The 11,924-nt window shown below is 45.3% G+C and overlaps 1 protein-coding gene across 1 annotated transcript in view; it reads right to left on the bottom strand.

The window, feature by feature from the left end:
• Nucleotides 1–3,367: 3,367 nt before the first annotated feature.
• UBASH3A (ubiquitin associated and SH3 domain containing A) overlaps nt 3,368–11,924 on the bottom strand; it is a 66,829-nt gene continuing 58,272 nt past the window's right edge. The window contains exons 11-14 of the mRNA XM_006893932.1: nt 11,426–11,570; nt 11,066–11,172; nt 7,859–7,968; nt 3,368–3,505 (exon numbers count right to left, since the gene is read on the bottom strand). Of these exons, the coding sequence (XP_006893994.1) occupies nt 3,368–3,505; nt 7,859–7,968; nt 11,066–11,172; nt 11,426–11,570 (500 nt within the window). The remainder of the gene's footprint in view (nt 3,506–7,858; nt 7,969–11,065; nt 11,173–11,425; nt 11,571–11,924) is intronic.

The following is an 11,924-nucleotide window of genomic DNA, read 5'->3' as shown; positions in this document are numbered from 1 at the left end:
CTGGTTGGGTAGGGGCATTATGTGTTGGGCTGATAACCTAAAAGATGGCAGTTGAATTCGCCAGCCCTCCTCTGGAGGAAACTGGTCCGTCTCTACCGTGTAAACAATGAGTTAGGGTTTTGGGAACCTGATGGAGGGCTTCTGTGAGTTGAATCCATTCACGGCAGGGAGTTTACTGGTTGGTTTTTGTGTTGTTGGGGTGTTTTTAGCACTCATTGCATATAACAGATATATTTTTCACATAAATATTAAGTTAGGAAGCAAGATTCCATAAACCAAAAACTCTGGGTAACTGATCAGCTTTGTTTTTATTGATTTATTTTTGTCATTGGATTTTCTTTTTCACTTGAATAAAGGTTTACAAATCGTATTGTGTTTTCATATAGTTGCTCGTCGTCATTTTGCTTTATAACCTGAATTGCCACTTGTTAATGCAGTGAATTAACTGTAAGGTCTAATGCACCCATGGCCTTTCCCTTTAAAATTGTGACAGGACAGATAATATTTTAATTCCTGTGCAAGACTGTTTCCTGGATGATAAAATAGGTGAAAGGAGGAGAAAGAAATAATTTTTCTAATTAAAGACTACCAGTAATTATCATGGATTGAACTATGTCCTCCCAAGACACACAAGAGAGGAAGACCCTGGATGAGATGGACTTGACCCAGCGCTGGGGGCAGCTGTGTTGGAGACAGTGAAATTGGCCCACGATAGGGCACGTTCAGCACTCTCTTGAACAGGGCCCCTATGAGTCTAAGGTGACTCTACAGAACATAACAAAGATATCAAGTGAAGGTGTGATCACCCGCCATGATCCCATAGACCAAGTGGTTGTAAAAGGATTAGGGGTGGAATGCAACACACCTTAATTCCATACAGTCCTAATCTGTGGAAGGGGAGTTTCCCTAGGGCGTCACCTGAAATATTTTTTATCTCACTGGAGAGGAAAGGTGAGAAAAGTGAGTCCAGAGTCAATACCAGCAAGTAAGAATGGCCCGGAACGGGGTGGATCCTTGTGTTCTTGGGTCCCTGCACCTGGAAGTTCCTTGACAGCAGGGAAGGTAAAGGAACTGGTGTTCTCTGAGGAACACCTGACTGAAGGAGGCTGAAGAAAGGAGGGCGGACCCCTGGAGCTGGCGTCCTGAATTTAAACTTCTAGCCTTCCTCAACTCTAAGAAAAGTAATTTCTGTCTGTTACGGCCGTCCACATGTAATCTTTTATAACAGTATTCGATTATCAAAATCGCCATGTAGACACATGTACAAATCAACTAGTGTTGGGGTAGGAGAACTGGACTCTCTGGTTTCTATCTGCTGTGCCAACTTCAAGCTTCTCTTTATTTGGACACAGAAAAATTACATTGGCATATATAAAGTAGAAAGAAACACGTTATCTTTCTCTCTGGAAAAAATATGAGTAATAAAACATGTGCTTTAGAGTGGCATTCACTTCCTAAACAACTTGCCTCCAGAAACTCTATGAACTTTGATAAATGTCGATAGTTATATATAATTTTTTTTCTCTAGGTAGTGCAAATGGTACATGTGCTAGATTGGTAACCAAAAGGATGGTGCACAAGTCCCTTCAGAGACGCCTTGGAGGAAAGGCCTGGCTATCATCCTTCGAAACACCAGTCATTTGAAACCTGATGAGTCACAGCTCCTCTCTGACCCTCATGGGGTCACCATGAGTCAGAATTGACTCCATTATGGCAACTTATTACCTATTGGCCATGACTGCAAATTGCAACATTGAAATAATGTCAGAATCAGAATAAGGATGGAAGAGAAACAAGGTCAAGAAACCATGCACAATATGAATTTAGACTACAAACTAAAACATTGTGACTATTAAGGACAGGTGTAATGGAGTTAGAGGGAGACAAGTGGATGTCACTGGGGACACATCCTTAATCACTTGGACCAACCCCTTAAAAGTCAGCCTCTTCAACTAATTTACACCATCACAGGGGGACCCCCCATGCTGGTGATCTTACTTCTGGTTTGTCTTCTCTTTTCTCCAAGCAAAGCACATATTACAATTTGCAAACTTCTTCAGCCCACTCCTGACTAGATCAGAAGGGAGGAGATGAGAAGTCACAGCCCTGCACCAAGAGGAATCTCAGGCCCTGACACATGGGCCCTGTGTTGACATTCCTGAGTGCACAGGCCAGAGGGTGTTATCTCCCGAATAATGGGCTCCGTGGTGTTCTTACTCTAATCCCTGGAACTTCAATATGGCAAAAGGGACTTTTCACAGGCAATTGTTGTTGCTGTGTACTGTAGAGTCAGAACTGACCCATAGCTGACCCTCCAGTGGGTTTTCAGGGGCAGTTAATTACACAGGAGGAGATTGTCTGTCCTTCTCCCACAGAGTAGCTGGTGGCCTTGAACTGTGTGCCTTCAAGACTGCAGTGCAGCTATTTGCCACTAGGCCCTCAGAGTACAGGTGATTGAAGATCTGGAAATGGGACTTTATCCCAAGTGAGTCAATGTAATTACAAAAGTCATTGCTAAGAGAGAGGAGGATGAGAAGTAGAAGGCAAGGTGATGATAGAAGTTGAGGGATACACAGAGAGATTGGCAGATGCTCTGTTCCTGGCTTTGAAGGTGAGGGAAGGATCCAAGAGCCAAGAAGGGCAGGTGACCTCTATAAACTGGAAAAGGCAACAAAATAATTTTCCCTCAGAACCTCCTGAAGGAATAAAGCCCTGTCAGATCATATTTGGACTTCTGACTTCAAGAGCTGTAGAGAACAACTGTGTGTTGTTTTAAGACAGGAAATTTATCATAGTAACGAGAGGAAACTCTGCAGGAGGTGTTGGCACCAGGGCATAGGCTCCCCACTTTGAGTGGGTAGAGGGTTGCCCTGTGTTGTGTTTTTCAGCACTGTACCTATATCTATGGCTGTGTGGGCAGAGCTAGAGAGTGATAGAGATGGAAAAAGGAAAACCCAGTGGAAACTTTGGCTAAAAAGAACACAAAGTAAGGTGGATGTAACCGTTTTGTGTGTGTGTGTGTGTGATGGGTCTTTAATTTTCAGAAATTAGAGTTATGGTTTTTCAATTCCACTTTGAGCCACAACTCTGACTTTCACATCCTTAGGCCCAGGTCAGCAAGCTGGTGCCAGGGCCCAGGCATGTGCTCAGAGCCCGGCAATCACACTTGTGGGCACAGGACCCTCGTCTGGCATTACAGAGATGAAAGCAGATGACAGACACTCAGAAGTATAAAAGTGCATTTTGTGCTTATTCAATTTAGCATTAGGTGAGACTAAGATACCTTTAAAATAAAAGTATTTCACAGCCTCTCACAGAAATTTTTCACCCCTTCACAGTGAAATTACTGAAAACAAAAGGTTGGTTTTTAGCTGCCCAGGATCCAGTTTCTCCAGTTAAACGCTGAGTTGGATCCATGAGTCAGGGTCTTCACTGGTGGATCCACCAACTCCCATTTTCTTTCCTTTTTATTTTCTTCACAGAAGCACATACCCAGAGAAGGGATCTAGAAGAGAGTTTTCAATTAGTTATTGATATTTGATAATGAACAAGTCAATTTTAGGCTAGTTCTAAAGCCAGTTGACAGGTATTCCCATGCCTCAGAGGACAGCATGGTGCATGCACTCTGGCTCTGCGGCCCAACGCCTGTAGCACAGCACCAACACCCAAGAGAAAAGCTGCTCTCTGTCAGGGGTGACTCCCCACCCAGGGCCATCTGGGAGTGCCTGGAGATGTTTGTGGCCGCCACAGCTTGAGGTGGGCATTGCTGCTGACATCTAGTGGGTATAGGGTAGGGATTTCACTCAACATCGTACAATGCATAGGATGCGTCCACTATAGAAAACAATTCAGCTCCCAGTGTCAAGGGTGCTGTGTTGCGAACCAGAGTCTAATAAAGAGTAGCTTATGTTCTTACATTCAGTATCCGAAAGATACAGGCACTAAAAGACAAATACTGCATAGTGCCACTGTTGTAGAACGGGACTGACATCAGGCTTGGGGTAAGACTGAGAAAAATTGGATAAATTATGTATGCTGCACTGAAACAGACGAGGGAGAGTACAGTTTAAAAGCGATATATGATTGGGTATTATGGTTATTACAAGAGTCCAGAATGAAGGTTGCATAGTGGAGTGTACTGGGGGGGGGGGAAAGGGATTGTATACCAATGAAAGAATTTTTCTTTTACTTCTCAAAGAGAAGAGCGAACTGTGGGGGAGGGCTGGGCAGGGAGAAAAATGCAACAATGAATGAATGGAAATCCAAAATCTCTGTAAACATTCATTAAAATTAATAAAATAAAATTTAAAAAGAACGAAAAGCAAGCAAAAAAAAAGACCCAGGCACTGAGTTAGCAAAGTCCCGGGTGGAGCAAGCAGTTTTTGTTCCATTTCTGATCTAATGGTTGGTGAGGGTTTCAAGCCCACACAGTGGCTCCATGGAAGGACGATCTGAAGGTCTGTGTCTATAAAGATTATTCTCTCTCTCTCCTCACCATCCAGTCAGAACCAACTCATAGCGGACCTTCTAGAGTGGGTTTTTAGGGGCTGTGAGCTGCATGGGAGGAGGCGGCCCATCTTTCTCTCATGGAACAGCTGGTGGCTTCGAACCACTTGCCTTTGGCTTGATGGTACAACTCATGGCTCACTAGGCTACAGACAAGAAAATTCTACCAAGTTGCCATGAATCAGAATCAAGTGGTACTGAGTCATCAGATTTCAGAAAAAAGGGTACGACATGAGAGTGTAGATTTTAAGTGCTCCATTTGTAAAATGGATGCGTTGGATGAGAGTTTTGTTTTTAAGGCTTTTTATTTAACTCTTGTTTCCTTTCTAATGTTTAGAAATTTTTTTGTTCAGATGAAATTTGTATCGTATCCAATCAGGGGATCAAAGTGGAAGCTAGTATTGACTCAGGGACTCTTTTTTTCTAGGGTAGAGGGCCTGGCGCAGGGCATGATGGGGTGGACAAGGGGAACTGGGGAAGGTTCAGCTGTCAAAAGCTCCTGCTTTGAAGGCTACTCTTTGGCTGGAGCACCGTGGTGTATTCCTATCATCCTCTCAAGCCTACCATCCTATCAAGTCCTGGGATAGCAGATGGAGTGCTAAGTGTTCTGTACAAGAAAGATACAGGATCATGGAAGTTCAAGGTTGGCGCTTGGATGGTGGGACCTGAGGTACGGATGGCACCTGCCTAGTGGGATTGTGAAACTGGGCCCATATACTCTTAAGTTTCTGTATGGTCTCTGTGGCGCTGAAGTCCTTGTCTGGTACCCTGACCTTCAGGAGAAACCAGAGTGAGAACCTTGTGAAGGGGCACAGGGCTGTGGGAAGGGGACCCAAGACAGAAGCAGGGTAGCATCAGAGCCCATGGCTGGGGTGGCACAGTGACATTTGCAGAAGCAAGAATGGGATAAAAGTCACTGGTGGCAGCTACAGTCACAGGACAGCTGAGATGCCCAAGAATCCTTGGGAAAATGGGGAGGAAGCAATTCTTGGAAAAAGACATTAGGCTAAAGATTAGGAAAGAGGATTAGTGAAAGAGAAAAGAAGACCCTTTAACACAATAGATTGACACAGTGGTGACACAGTGACTCCCACGAAGGGCTTGAGCATGACAGAGATTGTGAGGGTGGCACAAGGCAAGATTCAGAGCTATTGCACATAAGGTCACTGGATAATGCCCAACAATAACATATCACAGTGGGTCTACTGTGAGTCATCTTATCTGGACATGTCAGAGCTCCAAAAATCTGGAGGGCTTGGGGAAATTAGGGTTATACACAGGAAAGGGAGTCTAGGTGGTGGAAACAGCTCATGTACTCAGGAGCTAACTGAAATGTTGGAGATATCCACCTGCCCAGTTATATACACAGTGACTGCTACAATGGGTTCTTGCATGTCAGGAAGTGTGAGGAAGGCACAGGGCAGAACAGAGTTCAGATATTTTGTTCATAGGGTCACTCTGAGTCATACTCGACTCAACGGCACCTAACAACAACAACAATAGTCGTTACGTATCATGAAGTCAGAACCAAGTCATAGCTGCCTCTGCAGTGAATCACACAGGCGGAGATGTCCGATCTTTCTACGGTGGGGCAGCTGGTGGATTCTAATAATCTTCCTTTGTGATAGTGGCACAATCCCTTACCACCAGGCCACCAGAGATTCCTTAAAAGAAGAGCTTAGCAATCTATTTCTGAAAAAGCAATGACTGACAACCCTACGGAGCACAATTCACTCCAAGTCTGCCGTGAGACAGCGTTGACCTGATGGCAACTAGTAACTGAGAAATACTATGTTGGAGACATTTTGGAGGGGGATATATCTTTCTATTTAGTTCCAGAAGAAATTGAGCCAAGATAGGAAAAGGATACATGTGGCTGGAGTCTTAGACATGGTTTGGTGATTACTGATGGCTTGCCATGTGTTTCCTAGAGCTCTGTGAAGTCTCACTGCCCCCTGTGGTGGGGAGTGTGCTCTCTCCTAGACATGGAACAAATGCAGAGCACCAGTGGTCCGCTTGGGCCTGGGGCTGATACTGGTGGGGCTGGACCTGGGACTCCAGCTCCTCCCTGGAAACAGAGGGTCCAGGACTTTCGACTTCTCTGCCATCCCCAAACCCTTCTGGGATGTGTGGCCTCTTTCAATCCACACCTTGTAATAAAAAAGCTCTAGCTGGCTATGGTCTTACGACACTACAATTTTGTTTTAAGGGAGCAGATCAGGGATCCACTTCCTAACACAGATAAGAGTTTATATGCTGCATCAGCAAAAACATGGTCATTCACCATCTAACTGGCTAATTTGGCAAAAAAAGACCAGTTGAAAAGTCCAAGCCTGAACATCTTTTCTGGGAAGGGGAATCAGTCTGAGTTCCAGAGTATGCTTGCTACGGTTCACCTCATTAACTGGAGAAAAGGCAGCCTCTGCTTTGCTGGGGGGCATTCACCCAGATCTTCCAAAGTGTCCTCTGTCCTGCCCGACACGTTTGCCGTCTGCTCTTTTGTAGTTAAGTATTTATACAGCCCGGCCAAGCCCCTGGCCATCCAGCAGACCCAGCAGGCTCATGTTCACTCTGCGGCTGAGAGACTGGAAGCAGCAGGGCTGGGGCTCCTCTCCACCCATCCGCTGACCCTGGGAGAAAGCTGCTCCAACCGTTGTTTTTTATTTTCTTATCCAAACTACTCACTTTCTATTGGAACATTGGCTCACTATTGAAGTAGCAAGTAATTGGAGTCCACGGGTGTAGACGTTTTAAAGCACCCAGCTGCTAACAGTCCAATCAGCGGCTCCCCAGAAAGGGGCCATCGAGTTGACTCTGACTTACAGCAATTCTATGAACAACACATGAAAACTCTGCGCAACTCTGCACATCCCCACTATCTCCACCACACACTAGCCCACTGCTGCAGCCACTGTGTCAACCCATCTCGTGGGAATTGACTTCCGAAAGTTGCCTGTTTACTCTTCTGGGGAGCATACAGCCCTACACACATGACATCACATGAGTCAGAGTTCACGCTACAACGTACGTGTGTGTGTGTGTATGCTCTTTTTTTTTTCTGTTGTTTTTAAGCAAGGAAGTGTTGCATGAGCGAATCTTACAAAAATCTTGTGTCTTGTCCTTTATGTCATACTGGCAGGAAATAGCCAAAGCTGCCGTAATAAGGACACAGATGACTAATCCCCCTATCAAGCCTGTCACCATCATCCTGCACACATCACTGGGACGCAGGCTCTGGGTCTGTTGCCCTTGGTCCCTGGACATTGTTTTCTCTGAGAGGGAAGTGTGGTGACCCCCTGTGCCTACAGGGGCTTTGACTTTGGGAGCCAAAAAGAAAAGATGAGACATATACCTTCCTCACCAGCTGGGCAAAGTCTGCGCTCTCTCGTGGTGGCAGCCCGAGCAGGGGCCGGGTGCAGGTGTCCAGCGCCGAGCCGTGGCTCACTATGAGGATGACACCCACTGTGGAGAAAGGGCATCTACAGGTGAGAGCAGACCCAGTGTGCTCCTTTTATCAGATCAGGTTCCCAAAGCTATTGGGGTGGAACTCCACAGTATCGCAAGGGAGGGGGACAGTGGGCAAAAGGTGGGTATATAGGTGTGGCTGGTATTGGAATAACCCTGCTGCTCCCACTCTGACCCCCCCCCCAGTCTTGTATAGATCTGTTGTTCAGGTCTTGAGGAAGGTGCCAGTGTAGGTGCTGCCTGAGGCCCCCAGGTGGACTGAGGCACCAGTGATTGGAGAGAGGGGAGACACCCAGTGGCTGTTCTAGTCAGGCCAAAGCAAGGCTAGGGAGAGAGGGGACCAGGCCCGGTGAGTCAGAGAAAGTGATCTGCTGCCAGAATGCTTCACGGCAGGCGGACTTACCTTGACAACTTCCATCTGTATTTATGTCTGTATCTTTTTATCACCCATATCCATACATCTATCTATCTATGTCTATACATTGTTGTTAACTGCTTGGGACTTGGTTGTACAAGAGCTCTGACAATCTGCACTTTGCCCATATTGTATCCTTTGTCCTCTACTCGCCTCTTTCTTTGTACTGCAGTTGTTACTGTTAGATGCCATACTGTTGACTCTCACTCATGGCATCTCTAAGTACAACAGAACAAACCCCTGCCCATCCTTTGCCATCCTCAGACTCTGCCATTCCCAAGCCCATTGTCTTATCACTGTGTCCACTCATCTCCTCGAGAGGCTGCCTCTCTTTCACTGACATTCTGCTTTTCCAAGTATGATGTCTTTTTCCAAGGACTGGCCCTCCTATTAACATGCTCAAAGTATGTGAAAGAACATCTCATCTTTCTTGCTTCTAAGGAATCCTCTGGCTGCACTTGTTATTATTGTTATGTACTGGTGGGCCAGAACCAAATTGTATCTAGACTTCTAGTGGGTTTTCCAAAGCAGTAAATCCCATGTGGGGAAATTGTCCATACTTCTTCCATGGAACAGCTCGGGGATTCGAACAGCATACCTTTGGGTTGGCAGCACAACTCCTTACTCATTAGGCTATCAAAGCTAAGTTTACAGTATATCTCAAACATCATATCTTTTCTCTAAATATTTCAGTTTACATTTCCAGATAATGAAAATCTCTTTAATCAGTTTTTTATGACTTTATATAACTACCATTCCATGTAGTTGTTGTTGTTAGGTGCTGTTGAGTTGATTATGACTCATAGTGACCCTATGAACCACAGATCTGAGCCCTGTCCTATCCTGTGCCATCCTCACAATCTCTGACACATTTGAGCCCGTTGCTGCAGTGACTGTGTGAGTCCACCTGATAGAGAGAGTTGTCCTCTGCTTTGCCTTCCCTCCACCTTTCCAAGCATGATGTCCCTCTACAATGAAGCATAATGTTCTTCTGCAATGAAGGTTCCTCCCAGCAACATGTCCAAAGTATGTGAGACAAAGCTGTATCACCTTTGCCTCTAAGGAGCACTCTGGCTGCACCTTCTCCTAGACATGTTTGTTCTTTTGGTAGGCCATGGCTCTTCAGCACTCTTCTCCAACATCACAGTTAAAAACATCAATTCTTCTTTCATTCTTATTTGTGTCCAGCTCTCAGCAGCATAGCACATGGTTGAAAAGACCATGTTCTGAAACAGGCAAACCTTACTTCTCAAACTGAAGTATGTTCAAAGGTAGAATTTTCACTGTCCATGCGTGAGACTTGAATTCAGTTCCCACAATGCCTATTAGTGGAGGCTTTCACGTTGCTGTCAAACAGAACAGAAGTCAGCAGAACTTCCAGACAAAGACAGACTAAGGAGAAAGAACTGATGACTCACTTCTGAGAATCAGCTAATGAAAATCTAATTGGTCATGATGATCTGCTCTCCAGCTGATCATTGTGATGATGTGGGACTTGGCAGGATTTCATTCTGCTGTTCACGGTGGCACCATGAGTGACAGATTCACTCACAGGCAGCTAAGAACCACCACTGTGCTATAACCACACTTAAAATTATTTTTAAAAATGTCTTATTTCCATAGTTAAATTCCATATTTAATTTTCCCCAAATAGCTGCAAAGTTCTGCATGTAGAGATGCTTTGTTCAGATGCGCCTTGGTCATGGTCCCAGGCTAGGTGTTCTTGTTCCCCTGTGTTTACTTCTAGGCGGTTGACAAACCTTACCTCCACACAGGGCTGCTGCTGCTGCTGCTGCTGCCCCATTATTTTGGGGTTCATTGGCGCTCAGCTCCTGATCCAGAGATCCAGGGCCTTGAGTGGTAGCAGACCACGTATCTATTTCAATGCCTGGTGCGTCTGTTACATAAATACTATGTGACCAACTTTAAAGAGCAAAGGTTTCTTTTCTTATGGTTCAGAAGGCTAGAAGCTTCCTGAATTCAGGACACGGATTCCAGGGTCAAGCTCTCTCTCTGTTTCCCCTAAAGGAAGAGCTTTTGTCTTCTCCCTCCTTGTCACTTCTTTAGCAATCTGCACATGCCATCTGTCTGTCACTACTTGTCCTTGCTTGTGGTCTAAGCTGCTCTTTCTAGAACTTAACAGTGAACAGGTTTAGGATATACTTTATAGTGGCCTGGCCTCATTAACATAACAGAGAAAATTCTATTAGCAAATAGGATTGCATCCCCAGGTACAGGGGTTAGGAGCCCAAATCACATTTCAGGGGTGATGCAACACGTAATAGTATTTTATTGCTGCACAGTCTTCAACATAATACCCTATTGGTTTGGAATTGAGGGGAGGAGAGGTAAAAAGTAGGGACATTGTCAGATTCAGAAAGCCAGTAAACCACAATAAAAGGAGAAAGAAAACCAGCCAGATTCTCTCCTAAAGGTAAGACCTGTATCTCAGAATGGGTGATGTTGTTTGCCATCGAGTTTGAACTGACCCATGGTTGACACTCCAGCGGTTTTCAGAGGCAGTAAATTACATGAAAGGAGGTTGTCCATCCTTCTCCTGTGGAGCAGATGGTGAATTTGAACTGTGTGCCTTTGGGACTGCAGCAAAGCTTCTTACCACTAGGTCACCAGAGAGAGGGTGATGGGGATGTTCATACTGGAAACAGCGGAAGCACTTACAGTCCTGTGAACAGGTGCTGACGATCCGCTCCACACTCACTGAACACCTGTTGACGTACTCATCATAGCTCTCAGCTGGTATCAGGCAGGAGAGAGGAAATGCAGGCCTGAAAAGGAGGTGGGAGAAGCAATGTCACACTGGTGCCACGTGGGCACAGTGGATGAGGATTAGGATTGTGTGGCTCTGGCAGCTGGAAAGGGGGCACTCTTGCAAGATGACCTCACCTCAGCAGCAGTTCCCAGTCAATAGATAAGCTTTATTGTGTTTTCAGATTCTGGCAAAGGGCTCAAGCCCAATACCAAGCATGCAGAGAGCTCGAGAATTGGGGGGGGGGGGTAGAGACCTTGTGAACGACGTACCTGTAATTGGTATCCACATTGAAATTTGCTTCTTTCAGCTCTTCCAGGGTCATGAGAGTGGGGACGGTTTTGCCAACCTCCCACTTTGTCCATTCAAAGATTCCTGGTTCCACTCTTATTTTCATTTTTTTCTCTAGTTTGAGCTCTAGATTAAATAGAATATAGATGTTTATAATCAGCAAGGCTCATTTTGGTTCTAGATCACTCTGCTAGAGTGCAAAATCTTAACTTGGTATCTAAATATATCCTATAAAAAATGTGATTTCTCCTCACCCCCACAGTGATTAAGCAGAGCCATGGTATCTGTTATTCAGGGAGCTCTGTGGCTTAGTGGTAAAGAGGTGGTTGTTCAAATCCACCAGATGCTGTGAGGAGAAAGATGGTCACTCTCCTTCTGTGCAATTTCCTGCCTCTGAAAACCAGTTGGCGGGTCAGCTATGTGTCAGTTCTGACTTGACAGTACACAGTAACACATGCTACCTATCAGATCTTTGTTTTT

This window comes from Elephantulus edwardii, unplaced genomic scaffold, assembly GCF_000299155.1.
Source record: "Elephantulus edwardii isolate Elephantulus edwardi_28Jun2011 unplaced genomic scaffold, EleEdw1.0 scaffold00133, whole genome shotgun sequence".
Taxonomy (NCBI): Eukaryota; Metazoa; Chordata; class Mammalia; order Macroscelidea; family Macroscelididae; genus Elephantulus; species Elephantulus edwardii.
Note: the sequence above shows the minus strand (reverse complement) of the source record. Positions and strands in the feature narration are given on the sequence as shown.